Source organism: Cheilinus undulatus, linkage group 2 (genome assembly GCF_018320785.1).
Source record: "Cheilinus undulatus linkage group 2, ASM1832078v1, whole genome shotgun sequence".
In the NCBI taxonomy this organism is placed as follows: Eukaryota; Metazoa; Chordata; class Actinopteri; order Labriformes; family Labridae; genus Cheilinus; species Cheilinus undulatus.
In genome coordinates, this window is record NC_054866.1 from 43752455 (window position 1) to 43771373 (window position 18919).

At 40.4% G+C, this 18919-nt stretch overlaps 1 protein-coding gene across 10 annotated transcripts in view; it reads left to right on the forward strand.

Moving 5' to 3' along the window:
- tenm4 (teneurin transmembrane protein 4) overlaps nucleotides 1-17316 on the forward strand; it is a 330072-nt gene extending 312756 nt beyond the window's left edge. For all 10 annotated transcript variants that reach the window (XM_041804631.1, XM_041804642.1, XM_041804649.1 and 7 more), the window contains 3 exons: nucleotides 2725-4339; nucleotides 7928-8070; nucleotides 14457-17316. In XM_041804631.1, coding sequence (XP_041660565.1) covers nucleotides 2725-4339; nucleotides 7928-8070; nucleotides 14457-15215 — 2517 coding nt within the window. In that variant the 3' untranslated portion in view covers nucleotides 15216-17316. The remainder of the gene's footprint in view (nucleotides 1-2724; nucleotides 4340-7927; nucleotides 8071-14456) is intronic.
- Nucleotides 17317-18919: the final 1603 nt, after the last annotated feature.

The following is an 18919-nucleotide window of genomic DNA, read 5'->3' on the forward strand; positions in this document are numbered from 1 at the left end:
ACTCCCAGCAGGGTTATGAAAGTTTTGGATTTTTTATTTGTTTTATTTTTATTTAAGTTTTTACTTTTTGATCTAAATGTCAGTTTAGTTTTATTTGGTTTTTACTGCTGGTTTGTAAGTTTCCTTCAGTTTTTATTTTTTAAAAATTCTTTGTTTTAGTTGAGTTGTTATTAGTTTTAGTAAAAGTTTTTTTTGGAAATATGGGGGACATGGCAGGTTTACATTTATTCAAATTTTGGATGTTTGTATACAACTAAAGACCTAAAGTTATCATTGTGTGAAGTCGTCTTCAATCAAATCAGGCGATTTTCTCTCTCCAGACTTGGGTGTAAATGTCAGTCACCATGCTGCTGTCAAAGACTAAAACTAAGGAGATTTTGTCCCTTATTTTATTTTATTTTAGTTTTATAAGCACAGAATTAAGTTTGAATCAGATTTTTTTTGTAAAGCTTAGTTTTTATTTAGTTTCTATTAACTTAAACAATTCTTACATTTTAGTTTTAGTTATTTCGTTCTTTTTAGTAAACTGTAATAACCTTGACGTCCAGGCACATAAACATCTGCACAGGAGGACTTCAGAAGGAAGTTCTGGTCAAAATTGGTCATATGATTAATTTGCAATATTTTTTTCTTAAGGCGTAAAGGTTTCAAGATTTCTCATGAGCAATAGTGTTAACAGCCCTTCTTACTTCATTAAAAGAAACCTCAAAGACAGCTCAGTGGATGAAGCAAAAGTCATCTGCACCTTGTTTTATCAGACATTTACCTTTTCTAACCATTCCTTTTTCCCATTTTTATCCATAATAAGTTCTTTTTTTCCCAGTTAAGTTATTGTCATAATCTTTGATCAAACCAAAGTTCCTTTTTTTTTCAAAATAAAAGCAGGTCTGTATCTAAAAGATAGAGAATGAATACAAAAATTAAAATTGTGGATTTTCAAAATGGCAAGATTGATTATGGTTAACCAAAGAAATTCTAAGATTAATCACGATTTAACATTTAAATCCTTAGACAGCCCTGGTTAAAATGTAACACCTATTGGCTGATCTCCAGACTTTATGTTTTTGACTTTTTTTATCTGCACGCTCTTATTTCAGTGACTTCAGTTATGCAAGACTTGGGTTGACCTTTAACCTTTTCACAAAAATTAGTTTAGTTTATTTCAGCCAATATAAATATACTAACTCTATACACTGATAAAACTTAATGCTATTTTGGCATTAAAATTTAAGATGTAGGCTGAAGCCTTAAATTATTGCACTTGCCGTTTTTACTTTCATCTTTTACTTAGCCCCCTTTAAATGTATATTAAGCAATAAAGAAACTGGACAGAACTAAATAAATATGCATCATACTGTTTATAGACCCTTTGTCTATCCAAAATCTCAGACACATTATGTTTTAGTACTATAGTTTTATATTTGATAAACATCTTCTCTTTAAATATTTGTCAAACCTACTTTATGTTTGACATTCTTGTATTTCTGTTTCTAACCCGTTCCTCAGACTGACTCCATAAACTGAAACACTTCTCTGTTTGACATTTGTTCTGCTCTTTTTGTGAGCATGCAGCTCCGTCTAAGATCTCACTTTCTCTTATTTGAAACAACCTCTGGATACAGTCTTGCTTTCACATTAGCAGTAGGTGCTTCATAGGTGGTTAGGTGTGTTACAAGGAGCATCACCAAAGTGTCTTATAGTTCTTCCTCTTCTAATTTGACAGAAGGAAACTTTCTAAATATCTGCCTGTCTCTATGCTTTGTAGAAACGCAATTTAGTCCAACAGCAGTACATAAATCTGACCTGTTGAGACAACAGGGCTCACCCTTTGTTAAGGTACTAACACTATAAAACAGCACAAACAAACCCAAATAAAATATAAGCACTTTTCTCAGTCACAGATTAGCAAAGTCGTTTGGTTATTACTCTAGCTACAGCTTGTTTAATTCCTGGGGCTTACAACCAAACCTTATTGTGAGAGTGATTGATTTCCATTCATAATAAAAACATTTGAACCTAATGAGATGAAACAGAGAACATTTTCACAGAGCTGGATATCAATTCAAGAAGAAAACAAAAAAGAACGGTCAGATTAGATACAGAGCGAGTGGAGATAACAATGCCTGATCAACATGCAGACTAAATAATCACAATAAGACAAATTAAAAAAGAAGTGAAAAATCATGTCTAAATTGCTGTTTGTTTGACTGTTTTCATTATTTTAAGTCGTTATTCTCCCATACTAGCATGAACGCAGAGCTCAGTAACTTTGTTTATCCAAATCTCCTTTAACTGTTGTATTGCCTTTGTATGTTCCTCATGGGGTGTGTGGGGCGGGCATTGTTTTAACTGTTAGCAAGATTTCATAAAGCCATTGAGGTGAGCAGTGCAGAATGGATATTTGTGCCATTATAAAACAAATTTTATTATTTGTACCCCCAACAAACCATCAGTGTAGTAAAGACTTGACAAATATCTCAGAATGCTTATACAGGATGCCTGATATTTTGTCTGTTTTATAAGTAACAAACTTAATGACACTTATCTTGAAAGGATATTTTTCCCTTTTTTCAGTTTTGTAATGCAGAAAAAATCTCTGGGATTCCTTACTCTTTTGGCATCTGTTGGAGCTGAATCAGACTGAATCGTTCCATGTTTTAATGACTATATTGTCTTCAAAGTGACAGTGAATACTGAATCCTCTCTTTCCTGTTCCCTTTACAGTCCATGGTTCTGCTTCTCTACAGCCAGAGGCAGTACATCTTTGAATTCGACAAAAACGATCGACTGTCCTCTGTGACCATGCCCAACGTTGCGCGCCAGACGCTCGAGACCTCCCGCTCCATTGGTTACTACAGGAACACCTACCGGCCCCCTGAAGGTAACGCCTCAGTGCTGCAGGACTACAGCGAGGAGGGCCAGCTGCTGCAGACCACCTACTTGGGCACAGGCCGAAGGGTCATCTACAAATACGGCAAGCTTGCCAAGCTGCTGGAGATCCTCTACGACACCACGCGCATCGGTTTCTCCTATGATGAGGTGGCAGGCATGCTGAAGACAGTCAACCTGCAGAGTGAGGGTTTCACCTGTACCATTCGCTACCGCCAGATCGGCCCACTCATCGACAGGCAGATTTTCCGTTTCAGCGAAGAGGGCATGGTCAACGCTAGATTTGACTACGTCTATGACAACAGTTTCCGAGTCACCAGCATGCAGGCTGTCATTAATGAAACGCCACTGCCAATCGACTTGTACCGCTATGATGACGTGTCAGGCAAAACTGAACAGTTTGGCAAATTTGGGGTCATCTATTATGACATAAATCAGATTATTACCACCGCAGTGATGACCCACACCAAACACTTTGACGCCTATGGCCGAGTGAAGGAGGTTCAGTATGAGATTTTCCGCTCACTCATGTACTGGATGATGGTGCAGTATGACAACATGGGGCGAGTGGTAGCCAAAGAGCTCAAGGTTGGGCCTTATGCCAACACCACACGCTACACATATGAGTATGACGCAGATGGGCAGCTTCAGGTGGTCTCCATCAACGACAAGCCACTATGGAGGTACAGCTATGACCTTAATGGCAACTTACATCTCCTCAGCCCTGGAAACAGCGCACGCCTCACACCACTCCGCTATGACATCAGAGACCGCATCACTCGCTTGGGAGATGTCCAGTACAGGATGGATGAGGATGGCTTTCTCAAACAGAGAGGGAATGACTACTTTGAGTACAACTCAGCAGGTCTGCTAGTGAAGGTTTACAACAAAGTGAGCGGATGGAGCATCAAATACCGCTATGATGGGCTGGGCAGGAGGGTGTCCAGCAGAACCAACACGGGCCACCACCTGCAGTTCTTCTATGCCGACTTATCCAGCCCTACTCGTGTCACTCATATGTACAACCACTCCAGCTCTGAGATCACGTCCTTGTACTATGACCTGCAGGGACACCTGTTCGCCATGGAGCTGAGCAGCGGGGATGAGTTTTATGTGGCCTGTGATAACATTGGCACTCCTCTGGCTGTGTTCAGCGGCTCAGGCCTCATGATCAAGCAGATCCTCCATACAGCATTCGGAGAGGTTTATCTAGACACTAACCCCAGCTTCCAGCTCATAATTGGCTACCAGGGAGGCCTGTACGAGCCTCTCAGCAGACTGGTCCACATGGGCAGACGGGACTATGATGTCCTTGCTGGCCGCTGGACAACACCCAACCATGAGATCTGGAAACGTCTCAACAGCAAACACATGGTGCCATTCAACCTGTACATGTTCAAGAGTAACAATCCCCTCAGCAACAATGAGGAGATAAAGTGCTACATGACAGGTAAGTTTTCTCATGCCTGCAGACTTTTTGATAGAAATACGAAGTTGCATTAAAGCAGTGGGTTTTGTAATGAAGTAAGCATGAGCATACTCAAAAAAAACACAAGAATAAGATTTAATTTGTTTCAGTTTGAAAGCTTGTTATACATGGCATGTGCCAGGTCTTACAAGAGTCCCATTTAAAAAATCAGTGCTCTTATTTACATTTTGCATTGATGCACTTGGGGCATTCAAATACCAGATGAAGGCACTTGAGTACTGTGTCCACATTTATAATACAACTTTAGTGGCTACCTCAGATCAGAAATCACTTGGGCACCCCTTATGCAAACAACCCCTCATAATTTCAGTGTCCCTGGCTATTTATTCAGTAAAGCCACTGGCAATATGAATGAATGTGGACAAATAAGCCACAAGCTAAGGGGCTAAAGCCCAAAACACCCTGGCGCTGTCCTACATGTCCAAATACCAGTCCAAATGTTTGCCCCCATTATTCTCCATGGACGAAACCACACTGGTGGATGTGCTGCAGTTAATGCCACTGTTTTGTTTCCAGTGCAGCCAACGAGGTTTTTTTTTTTTTGGTTTTTTTTTGACATTTCAGCTGCTGCAGTTGCAGCTCTGTTGAGAAAAAATAAATAAATTTGCACCATCTTCCATTTCCATCTTTCCTTTTCTTGAAATATGGATTAGGGAAGATGAATTGTTGGGTTGAGAAAATATCCAAAATTATATGATTTACAATTCCATGTTAGGCCCGGCACAAGAGGAGCATCCTATGATGCAACACGCTTTTGCAACCTTGGTGTGTTTAGGCTTATCCACTGGGTCCACCTCTGATCCGTCACGACAGCGCTGCAGTTTAAATGTGTGCCCTGCTGTCCTCTAACACCAACCGAGATACTACTGTAGAACTATAAAAACATAACAAATGCACATGAAGTTGTTGTTTCAATCTGCAGGAGTTGGAGAATGGTGGACTTGCTTGGATTAGTCTCTTTTTTTTTTTGTCTTCTGGGCTCGGCTACACCCCAATATGATGGTTTGTCGATGTAGTAAAGTGAAATACGATCTGGCATGTGTCTGGTATCAATACAAAGTATTTATTTTGAAATTTAACCAGATATTTTAATTTGGTTTTGTCAAAACTTCCAGCCTCACTTGATCTTCTCCATGCTCAATTGAGGCACAGTGGTCCAACATCCTGCAAAAATACAAATCCAGAATGTGCTCGAGCAGAGACGTACTGCAGCGGAAAGGTGTAAGCACTCTGGTTTGTTAAAAGGGAAACCTATAGGCTCCATTGCTATGACAAAGCAGAGACAGACTGAACACATATCTGGTGGAATTAAGATATTAGCTGTGCCTCTTTAACAGCTTTTCTCCTTCGTTTTGTCACAAACATAGTGTCAGAGGACACTGTGATTTATTGTTCAGGAAATCAATCTTGTGGGTTACTGGTTAGTTTAAAATAACTTAATTCAAGATGACAAGTTATGAGGGAGTCACAGTGTTTCACTCCTGGATAAGACGGTTCTAAGAGCTGGCTTGTTTTGTAAGCCACAGATGCCAGCTCATATTTTAGAGCATATTTCCCTTTTTCTTAATTTGTGTTTTGTTTCAGATATATCAAAGGCAAAATGGCACCAAATGAAAAGCTGTTTGGGAACTGAAGAATTGTGTTATTACTATGCTGAAAAACATAATCCGCACCTGCAGAGTGAGCTGCATTTCCCATCACTCCTAGCAAGGCAGGATGGACATGGAGAATGCTACGCTTTTGTTTACTAGCAGATCATCGCAGATCATATCACTTGACAGGGCAGCCTTTAATGCATGCAAGTACAAGTTGCATCTAAACAAATCCAGTCCATATGAAGGCATCCCAGACCTCCTCTCTATGCAGTCTGAGCGATCACTTGGCATCCCAATGCCAAAACAGATGCAAATGCCTGTTAATGCATGATCTAAACAGGGAGAATCATTCCTATGAAGTTCTTTTGTTGCTAAAAGTACGTGTGTAGAGCAGGAGACCCCATAACTTAACTGTACTGTGTAAAAGTGCTGTTGCTTGCAGTGCAGCAAACAATACTCATTTGAGGTTTCCTGTTAAATCTGGTGTTATTTATTTCCAAACAACAGGCCTTAATTGAAAGAAAAGAGAGGTGCCAAAATTAAATTGAAAAGCAGTGTGCTATAGAGGGTTTTAAGAGCTTCCTCACTGGGACACTGGGGTTGTGTCTCTGCTCTAGTGTGTTACTCTGAGTATGTCCATGTGCTTAGGGGCTGTCATTTGAAAGTCCTCAAAGGGAACAATGCTGTACAGAAAAGCCCCCTCTGTTGTTGAACGCTCAGGTCCCTTCCCAGAAATATCACATCGTTTTGTGGCTGCTTTGTAGTAAGGAGGAGGTAAATGGAAGTGAAAGCAGCCCAATGGGGAAGGAAAGCACAATGGGTCCATAGAAACCTTGGCCACGGACCCTTGAATCAACACTGGAAGAGGAACAACATTGTTAAAGATACTACATTTATATTTAGTCCTTTAAGTTTGTTATATTTATGGGATTATGTGTATGTTCCATTTCTAATCACCAATTGATCCTTAATTCAGTTATCCAAGAATAGTTCTGAGAGCAAATAGTCACCTTTTGTTCAGGTGGAGTCCTGATTTCTATTTCTTTCCGTTCTGCAAAGCCTTTAAGCCACCTGCCAAACAGACTGGCGTTCAGCTCCACAGTCCACCATTAGCGTCTGACTGGCATTTGAATGCTAAGCAGACTTGGATATACTGTAGTGGGTCTGCTTTAGTTGTGATTGATGGCTCTGACATTTCCATTCCTTTCACTAAATTATCAGGGTCCTTTTATTGTCCTCAAACAAATTCTTATTAAAAAAAAGCTTTGTCAGGTGCTACAATGTGGCACTGCCAATCAAATAAAAACTTGCCCCCCAAGTGTCCCTGCAATGATTCTGCTGTCCATAACAAACTGGTGGAAGAGGCAAGAATCGAACGCTTCAGGCTTCGCTTCCAGTCATGAGTAAATTCAGGCTTAAAGACAGCTTATCATAGAGGATGGCAGCAACATGACTACAGCTGTAGCTGCTTTTATAGAGCCACAGTATAGTGACTGCATGGACCGAGTCTCAGACACATCACTCTCCTTTTTCTCTGCATCTCATTAGAGGTAAAATATTGCATAAGAGACTGCTGAGTCTGAAGTATTTTGTGTTGAAATCTTGGCTGCTTTGAGATGACATTAAATTACAGCTTATAATTATCAGCACAGCAGACTCACTCAGTTCTAACTCGACGTTTCTGGGGCCCAGCTGTGTGTCATTAGTGAGGCACCTGCAGAAGTGGACATGAATCATGCCACCATCTCGAGTGTTTATAACAGCCTGTCCACTCTCACAAACAAATTCAAGTGCCCAGACTGAATGAAGAGTCATTCAAGGAGAAAGCCACTTGACCATCAAATGTCAACTGCTATAAATTCAATGAATAAATTTTCCTTTTTTCCAGTAGATTTTTAGTGATATGCCAGCTTCTGTTAAAAAAAAAAATCTCTTTTTTGATGCTTTGCTGCAGATGTGAACAGCTGGTTGGTGACCTTTGGCTTCCAGCTGTACAACGTCATCCCTGGTTACCGAAAGCCAAACACAGAATCCATGGAGCCATCGTACGAGTTAGTCCGCACCCAGATCAAGACACAAGAGTGGGATAGCACCAAGGTAAACCACTCATCTCTCACCTTCCACATCTTTCACCTCACAACCAGTCACCTTCTTCTAGTTCTCCCCCCTCCTCTGCAACATCATTAGCAAATAGACATGCTCTGTGTAGCCAGGCTCCCAGAGGAGCTGCCAGTTATCGGGCCAAAACACAGCCCAGTGAGCCAGGTCCCTGCCCATAGTCCCCATCTTGGGGAATGGGGTCAGGCTAAACAGCTCTTGTAATTGTCCTGCCATTAGGGAAATTCACTCTCCATTCGCTCCACCACTGGCCATTGATTTCATCTCACTCTTTCACCGTTAGCCAAGGTCTGAGGAGCAGTAGACATGCTCTGATTCCTGCATTTATCAGCCCTTTTAAGTTGCCTTCAACTCACCTGAATTATTGAAGAGGCCACTGTTGTCTTGGGTTTGGTTACAGCTAGACGAGTAAATGGCAGCCATCAGGGGGACCAGATTCATGTTGAGTGACACTCTGAGGGGCACGGAGTGCAGTGGGTGACTGTTGATGTCAACATTCATAGGACTAACAGATAAACAGAATATGCAGATACAGAATCATAGAAAACTCATCAATTAAGAGTAGAAAGTCGGCATCCCAGCCTGATAAAATCAGGAGAACAGTACGGGTTAATGTATTGTGCAATACCATATTTCAGTTCAGTTTGACATGAAATGATTAGGGATTTGATGTTTTTAAAATAGAAACTAAAGTTTAGTGTTCATTTTTCAGCTACTTTAAAAATGGATTTTGGAATTTTACCCATTCTGTTGTCAGAATAAAATGTATTTACTTTTAGTCTGGTGTATAAGATCCACTTTTGATACCTTTAATTTTTAACTAAAAGGTTGGCTGCCTCCCAGATTTTATACAAGAGAGACGATAAGATATGAGACAATGCAATTTGATACACTGTACTAAATGGGGCAGTCAGTTTACTGAGACATGCCCGGTAAGGACTATGCAGCTGCCAAAATCACACATTGCCCCAGACCTGAAGCTAACCTTCAGTGCAAAAATGCAAACAGCTGCTTCATGGCTTACTACATATATGCTACAATGCTAAACACTCAAGACCACTTTAGATGGGCTTTGTGCTTCTATTCTAAGATATTTTCTCCCTAATTAGACCATAATGCGGAATGTAAAGAAAACAGGTGTGTATACTGTTAAGTAAATAAAGCTTCTGGAGCCTTGGTTTGATTGGAAAGACTCCTCAATTACAGGTAATAAGTGATTAATAGAGATAGGTAGAGTGACTAGCCCACTCTCAGTCTGATCCTCACAGCTAACAGTACAAGCTCAGAGCTCAACTACCGCATCTCAGGCATGCAGTAAGTATCTCACGATTCAATTAGATTCTGATTCTTAGGTTCATAGTCCGATTCAGAATCCTTTTTTATTCAAACTGATTCCCAAATCATAATTCATTCCCTGTTTATTACAAAGAGGTGGTCATTTCAACATCTGTTCCAGTCTGCTGTGCACTAAGGAGCTGTAAATTATAATTAGACATCAAAGAATTTAATAAGACATGCTCAACATGTTTTGTAGCATATTTGTAGCATTTTTATCGAGTAATTACAATAGCTAATAACAAAGAAAACAGTCATTTGTGCTTAAATTGCAAAATATTTTGAGATGAATAAATGTGTTGGCTTAAGGAAACAGGAAACATATTTTTCAGAAATTTGTTGGTGGAAAAAAATGATCATAAATTTAAAGCCTTCACTGTAAATAATGCTGCAGGAGAGCAGCAGGTGTTATGTTTTAACAAGTGACCGTGTGAACTGGTGACTTTCCAGCTGAAAGTGTCATCTTCTGTTATTTTTAAGACATGCTTAGAAGATATAAGTCTAATAAAAACTAAACAAAAGGGCTCTTTAAGTTTTGGATATCCATTATTATCCCAGACACATTTGATATTGTCACCAGTTAACATGGTCACTCATTAAACCTTAACACCAGTCACTGAAGTGAAACCAGACAATACATGCAATTATTGTTTTATTGTCTGTGCCGTCAGCAGTTGTTGGTTGATATTACCTCTGGGTGAACATGTATGTATGGTGTAATTCAGGCATACAAACCATTCCTGAAGGCAGCTACATTTGTTAAGTTTAGTAAGTATGCAGATCCATCGGGTCAGGCATCCCCATACCTGGGATTGCAGAATCCACAGTGAGTCTTTAAACTTTTCTTTTGGAAAAACAGGATAGGCTGAGTGACTCAGGGCTCCACAGACAGTGCAGGTAGTACATAAGTGTGTCAGACAGAGCAATGTTAACATTTCTGACACTAAGCTCTAGTGCTGCTGATGCTACAGTGCGAGTAACAAGCCACACACCTCTTGCAGCATCTGTATCTGAGAGCACAGGGAGGAAAATGCTTGCAGCAGGTCTGTAGGTTAAAATGCACCTAGGATGTAAAAAGGAAGAATGCAATTCTGACAGTTATTTTTCATCAGATAGTACTAAAACTGCCACAGAGCTGCTGCACAGTTGACTTTGATGAGTGCTATTAAATTGTTGCAAAGGAAGACAGTTTAAACATTGTTTTCTTCTGTTAAAGCCCCAGAAACAGACTGCAACTTTTATACTGCTGCAATTTATAATCTGGATTTTACAGTCTTAAGCTAAGGGTTTGCTTAAAAAAATGTTGTTTGACCGGTTTTGATCAATATTAGTTAGTGTTACCCCAGTGCATCATGGTCCAAAAGATTTAACACTGTTATTCTTTGGGTCAGTAACAGAGGAAAACCAGTCATGTCTTCATCGAGCACCGACCACTTATGGAGGGTTTCAGCTAAAGCCCCCCTGAGACTGACTCACACATGCTTATCAAGAAAGGAGGGGAAAAACCAAACTGATTCCTAAGACACATCAGTTAGTTCCATTTTAACTGGACTGAATACTGCTGGAGATTTAAAAGAAAAAATGCAACAATCATAATGACAGATGGGCAGATTTAATTCTGTATATTTAAGCTTTGACTTGAATGTATTGCTTTTTCTATAACTGGTTTGATTGTGGGAAGAAGTAATATCGCCACAGTGTGACAGTTTTCTTAGAATTAATCAGACTCAACTATTTTAACTGTATATCTTTATGACACAGATAGGGATAAGAAGGTCCATTTGATTATCAATATATTTAAAAGCTACCATAAATCCGTCTTTCAGGTATGGTTTCAAGTGTACCAATTATGCCTCGGAAATTATGCAACTGCATCTTAAAATAGCAAAGCTAGCCTAGATTTCAGGATTTTACTCATGTTTGTGGGGGAGCTGTGCAGCACAGCTCTGAAGTATATACTGTAAGCGATATGTAAGGAAAGATAGGGATAATTAGTCTTTATCCTGTGTACGAGACTGAGCAGTAGTATTCTTATCCTGCTTCAAAAATGCTCCTCTGAGCTGGTAAATGCCACGTTGATCCTTGCTGCAGATGGCCAGAGCAGCCTAATTAAATGTAGTCTCTTTGTGGCATAAATATAGCTTGAAAACTACATGTGGTATATCTTGTGGACTTGGCTTTGTATTTTTTATTTATTTTATGCATGACAAAAGCATGCAGCCTTTCTCTCTCTTTTCATTTAAGCCCCTTACTTTGTCGTGCTGCTGAATCTGCACTCGGATTGAAAAATGCTGCGAGGGGCTAGACAGATGAGGTTTGTGCTGCACAGGGTATGATCTCTCATTCTGGGTTGTGCTGGAGGCTGATTGCACCCCATGTTCTGTGAATGATGCCTCTCTGGAAGAGTCCCGGGAGGCTGTTTCACTGGAGTTGAGGATGTTGCCCCCCCCACCCGTGGGACATGTGACCTGGTCACACTGTTGGCACGGTAAACAAACAAGGAATGGCATGGTGTGAAATGTCCCCCCAGGCCATCTCTCCCTAGGGGCCCCAGAGCACAGCTGCCCCCTCCCGTTCATATGTGTCCTCTCCGTGCAGGATCTGATGCAGTGTCATGTCAGAGAGTGGTCTGGTCGCTGCAGGCTTCTCCCCTCCTCTGCCCCACCCTGTCCCCCAGCCTGTAGCCAGGCTCCATCAGAGGCTCACAGAGATTGAATTAGAAACTGTCAGGAGAACTTTGGGTGTGATGGTTGACAAAAACTGCTGAAGACGCTCACAGCCTCTTATCTAAGGCGACGGCGGGAAGGCACAGTGTTGAGAGCCTTTTTGCTGCTGCTTAAGCGCGTTCACATGACTGTCTCACTGTGTGTTGGCCAACTTCCATTTCATATCAGTCTCCCCATTTTAACATCTCTCTTTCTTCCCGAGGAGTGCCTCTTGTCAAGCAGCATTAGGACAAAGCACAACTTTAGCTGAAGGGAGTGTGAATCCATACAGACCTCTGCGCCCTAAAGGAATAACATATATAAATAAATACATACACGAGTTACCCACGGGTTCCTCTTTTATATTTGGCATTGCAGGGCTGTCAGGAGACCGTAATTTCACCCTGTTTTCAAAATATCACACCTGTCACAAACGATCAGAAAGATTTGCATTTGCTGACAAAAACCTCTGGCCCTACCTTGTGAGAGAAATTTACAGCTTCAAAGAAACAGAGATTTGCTGTTTGCTATAAATAATGGATGTTAAGATGTGTCATCATTTTGAAAGGAGGTTCATAAATTAAGAACTTGTAAGAAAAATAATATTTTCTTTGACACCTGTAAGCTTTATTTTATGCCTCTTTCTGTGGTGAAATGCATGACAAGCAGTTTTCTATTTCCAGACCATCACACCAGTCTTAATGTCTAGGCTGTTGTGATAGAGGAGATAACGTTTGGGGAATGTACTGTTATTTTTAAACCCATTTAAACCTGATCACATGTACCGTATACCTTTAAGACTGGATGAGATGCTGGTGTGCTTCCACCATTAAGATCAAATGCAACTTCTGTGCATTTTGGATACATTTCACAGTTTTATGACATATGAACTAAAAAATCATCCACTGAAATAAAAAAAGTGGCAGACAGATGGGATTAAAAACCTTTTTAGTTTTAGGCTGAAAAGTTTATAGATAAAAATGTTTATTTTTTAGGTTTTATCAGGGGCAGAGATGACCTGAGTGATGAAAGCATCAAAAAGGCCAACTATAGCAATATTAGCAACACTTTATTTTAGTGGGCCCTAATTACCTGGTCTAGGTCTAAATTGGTTAATATTGAGATCTCAATGGTTGTTTTACCATCAGGCAAAGGTAGGCAATTGCCTGGGACCACTTGCTCAAAATAGTTAAGTTATAGTCAAAAGCCTGCTATAGGCCTGCATCAATTATGTCTTTCTGTCAGTGATATAGACATGTGTTTTTAATGTAAATAAGGGGCCAAGGGTGAATAAAATAGCATCAGAACAGATTATAATGATCCAAAAACGTCTCTGGGGAGGACTTCTGGCCTGAACAGCAAGGTCCATGACCTCAGCCAGCATGCACTCTTAGTTCTTGAAGGGAATAAGACTTTACATTTCAGCTGGTTTGATTCATGTTCCCTCAAACATACCAATGCATAATCAAGCTGCTCAGTCTGACCTCTTTGCGTCCTGTGCCTAGTGTCTCCAAGATTGCAAAATGTAGAAGCCCTAAACTTCAGTGCATCATGAGTCAAAATTAGGCCCAATATCTTTTTTCATATTTCCTGAACTTGCATCTATTTGCTGTACATGCTGTACATTTTAATGTAAATAAGGGACAATAGGTGAATTAAAGGCATCAGAATAGAGTTCAGTAACAGTCCCAAAGGAAGAACCCTGGCACCAACAGTAAGGTCCAAGCCCCTTCTACCTGAATAAGGATGCTTCAAAATATTCTGTTCACCTACTGAAATTGTATTTGGTTAAAAGTAGAAGGGCCTTGTCTTGGTTTTTGCCTCAGGCCTCTAAATGACTTAAACTGCCCCTGTGAATGCTCAGAGATTTGGCCTCGCTTTGTTTTCCTCAGAGAGCCTTTTCAGCATGTTAAAGCTTGGTTCTGCTTCTTTGTTGTGTCTTAATTTCCATGACATTAATACATTATCACTCACAAAAAGTGTTAAATCATGTTGGTTCAGTCACATACTTAAGACTAGCTGCAAACGTAGCATTGAATATGAAATGTTTGAGGTGTTAATGAGGCAGTATAAATCTTTGGTATCAAAAAAGGCTCATCTGTAAACCAGAGGGTGCTCCTTAATCCAAGTACAGAGCTGAGTAAGGGTTATAAGCCAAGGTGGGGAGGCACTCAGGAGTTTTGGGAAATATCTAGATAAAAAATTGCTCCAACAAGCAGTTGAGTGATGTTGTGTAGCTTTTTTCTTTCCTAGAGAATATGTTTTGCTGCTTACATAAACGCTGTAGGGGCTGTGTGACTAAACACTATCGTCTTTGTTTTGCAGTCCTTGCTGGGCGTTCAGTGTGAAGTTCAGAGGCAGCTCAAAGCCTTTGTGAAGCTGGAGCGTTTCGGCCAGATCTACAGAGCCAAGAGCGCTGGATGTCCTCAGACAGAGGACGACAAGATCTTTGCCTCCTCTGGCTCCATCTTTGGAAAGGGGGTGAAGTTTGCCATTCGAGAAGGTCGCATCAGCACCGACATTGTCAGCTTAGCCAACGAAGATGGACGCCGCATGGCTGCGGTCCTGAATGACGCCTTCTACCTTGAGGACCTTCACTTCACCATCTCTGGAGTGGACACCCACTACTTTGTCAAACTGGGCTCAGTGGAGGGGGATTTAGCCCTCATTGGCATGACGGTGGGCCGGCGCACTCTAGAGACGGGTGTTAACGTGACCGTGTCCCAGGTCAACACTGTTCTCAACGGCAGGACTAGGCGCATTACTGACATCCAGCTACAGTACGGCGCCCTGTGTTTGAATACGCGTTACGGCAGCAGTGTGGATGAGGAGAAAGCTCGAGTGTTGGAGCTGGCCCGGCAGAGAGCTGTCGCCCAGGCCTGGGCCCGGGAGCGCCAGAGACTGAGGGACGGAGAGGAGGGCTCGCGGACCTGGACTGAGGGAGAGAAGCAGCAGCTCCTGGGCTCAGGGAAGGTACAGGGCTACGACGGATTTTACGTGGTTTCGGTCGACCAGTACCCTGAGCTGGCAGACAGTGTCAACAACATTCATTTTATGAGACAGAGCGAAATGGGCCGAAGGTGACATGAACACGAGGCTCTGGAGTGACGGACTCACTTGTAGGACACGGGACTACTTGCCAAAGACAGTTGTGTACATGACCACTTTTGTTTTCTTTGACTGTGCTCAACTTGGTTTTTAATATACTGTAAAAAAAAAACAAAAAGAAAAAACATGGTTGCAATCAGTTGCACTGTATTAATAGAAGAGTGCCCTTCTCCTTTGAAGATTCTTTAACAGTCTTTGCCCTCCAAGTGCGGCTGCTAGAGGATGAAAATTTGCGATGTCTGTGACTTATTTTTGTGACTTCATTTCCTGGTTCCTTTTGGTGATTCTGTTCAAAGGAATCCAAGAGGAGTATTGGTAATGCATTATGTTCACTGGCTCACTCCGCTGCCAGACTTGCAGATTGTTATTCACAAGCTTGCTCCATTCTGCCTTTTCTGCGCCTCAGCCAAGGAGATTCCTTCTCTTTTAATCACTTCTTTTTTATACTTGAAACCCTCATAGCCCCAGTCATCCATAAATAATGAGAGAGATTTCTGTTGGCGGTAGAGCCCTTCATCAAATCCCCAGCTGAACTTGTCAAAGCACCTTCATTTGTGTGATGTCTTGTAATTTTTTTAAGAGGAGGATTGATACTCATCTGTGGTCTTAGCTGTGAAGGCTTCTGTGCACCCTGACTGTGCATGTCGATGGCCTTCTTTATGAACTACAAAATTAGCAAACATGCTTAATTAAGATTAAAATTTTATGGTCAAGCCTACAGGAGGAAATGAGGTGAATTTTTTTAGTTTCTGTGCTTTTTATTTTTTAAAACTGGATTTTTTTAAGAAAGAAAAGAAACTGAATAAATGGTTTTGTGCTCCATTTAATTTGACTGTGGTCAATGCTGATGAACATAGTGAAGAGCCAACCCTGTAAGAAAATACTGTGGAACTGTTGTCTGTATTAAATAACAAAGGTATTTTACAGGAATGGTTTGGAATTACATTTTAGTTTTGTTTGATAAATAGCTATATGAATTAACAGTATAACAAATGTGAATTTTAAAAAATGTGAACTATTGTCCCTTTCATTGTTAATTGTTGTACTTGAACAATACATAAGGGTGTTTCAACACATGGAATAAACTATGAAAGGTTGTTTAGTTAAACAAATACCGTGTTTTTCATTAGACTGATGACAATTTACTGATCACGTTATATATGGAGGCAGTGTTTGTTTCTCAGTGAGCTAGAGTCAGTATTCCTCGCAGCAAAAGAGCCTGGGATGACAATATTTGATAAAAAACAATCTCATTACATAAATATTACCTTAACATACTGGTAGCTGGCGTACAGGCTTGGCTCGTGTCGTGAGTGAGATGAAAGCTACAAATTGCCTTTGGCCTCAGGGCTGCCCGCAGGTCAGCATCAGAAGTGCTTTCATTGTACAGAACGGGGCTCCACTTGGTCCCATGGCTGGCTGAAATGCATTAGACCTGCAGGTGTACTACTTCCCGTTTACAAACTAAAGGTCATCTTTACACGCCAACCTTGGAAGTGAACCCCGTGTACACATTTAGCTCCCATAAGTCCAAGCTCTCCTCTGTTGAGAGTGCAAGGACACGTCTGCTCATTTTAATCACACAACATGAAAAAAAATCAACACAACTGTTGAAGATGTGACATTTATTTATCTATGCCAGTCCACTACACACTGACTTTTTCAACATTTTCCATCAATTTACAAGCTTGTTTGTGTGTTTCGGGTTGGTGGGAGCATGACTGAGTGTCTCAATCTGTACAAACGTTAAAGCAAACAGGATATTTTTTTTCTGCTGTTGGTTGATTCAGTGACGTTTTGTTTCCAAAAAAAAAAGTGTATGTTCAACATTATATGAATGAAGGATATTTGCATTGTGGAATATTGCACTGAGAACTGTTGCTTCATAAGACTGTATCTTTTTCTAAAGTTTTGGACTCATTTTGAGTTTTGGTTTGTTCTCAACACTGTGTTTTTAGCGCTTCTCTTTGACCGTGTAAATATGGAGACATCAAAGTAAGCTGTACATAAAATGCAAATGTAGATACCTCTTAGAGCTACATCAGTGACGCTGTGTAGTCTTAAGGTAGAAAAAAATAAAGGGAATATTTTGTGTTTATTTTATGTGTTTTGTTCTATTTGGTGTTTCTATACAGAATGATTTTTTCAACCTGAAACATAAAATATTTCAGATTTGCTGTTGGCACTGATGTGGAATTTTATACAGTTAAAGCCCAACTTTAATGGCTTATCTGTCCTTTAAATTCATGTACTGTAGTTAAGCTGCTGGATAATACTCACTGTAGCTTCTCTCTGCTTTCACAGTAATGGAAAAAAGGGCATTGAACTGTGCCATTGAATGTCTCAACTTAAAGTGTCAGACAGCTTATTTGACAAGTCAAAATTATCTATACCTTGTATTGTCAAACAGATGTAAGGACAGCGGGGCCACTGTAATATACAGTGCTTAAGAAATTTATTAGACCACCCTAACCCTAACCAAAGTAAGGTTTATGCCACAGCTGCCCTAAATTAAAAGCACTGGTAATTACCAAAATCATTTTTTATGTTTCTGCAATGGATAATACACCAATATGTAGAAGCTCTTAAACCAAAATGATATTTGTAATGCTAAAATATAATTATTATTGTTATCCATGAGTTTTCAAATTTACTGATTTACAAAGAAACTGAAAAAAATAGTAAAGCACATTAATATTTCTTGATTAACATGTCAAATTATAGTTATTTACTTGCATTCCTGAACAGAAAAATGAGTTTTAGTGGTTGAATGTTATGCTTGATTCATTTCTGACTTCTCAGAGAAGCCCAGTGAGCCGGCTCAAATTTGGGTGAATTCAGTTTGAAATTCCTCATTCCTGTTCAAAATGGTAAAATGTGGAGAGCTCACTGAAAATGAAAGAGTCTGCATTAAAGCACTTCATGATGCTAGATGGTCTTTGAGACAAATATGACAGGTGGTCTAATAAATTTGTTAAGCACTGTACCTCACCTTGGGGATATTAAAGTTAATTAAACCAATTAGGTTAAAGGTCATATTACGCAAAATACACTTTTTCAGGCTTTTCTTGCAAAAATATATGCCCAGGCCTGTCCACAATCCCCCCAAGAATCAGAAAAATCCATTCCCATCCCTCCTTTTCCTCCACCTTTCAGGAAATGTATGCTGAAACAAGCCCTTGTCAGATTTTCCCCTCATGATGTCATGTGTGGAGTTAGCACCACCCCCCTGATCCTCCTCTCAGCTGCCAGCTTAGAGAATTATCACATCCATCAAGACACATCTATTTCCTGACAGGGGCGGAGTCAGACAGCTCATTAATATTTAAAGACACAGAAACTGCTCGTTCTGAGCAGGGCTGAAACAGAGAGGTTTTTTAGACTTCCAATAATTTTAAGGATTTTGAGGACACCTGTCTTCCCTGGCCACCGCTGGCTCCACCTCTGGAATGCTGTTGGTACTAAGGGTAGACAGATTATCAGCCTGGCTGATTACTGATTTCAATATTTGGCATTTAGCTGATTATTAGTATCGGCATTGTTATTCCCCTAAAACTGACCAAAATCAGTTAATTCAAAGTTGTGCTACTTTGGCTCCGCTTTGTCTTCCCCTCTTGTTTTGTTTCACTTTCTCTCACCCAATGTCCTTTGACAAATTGTTTTGACTTTAGTCTTAGTCT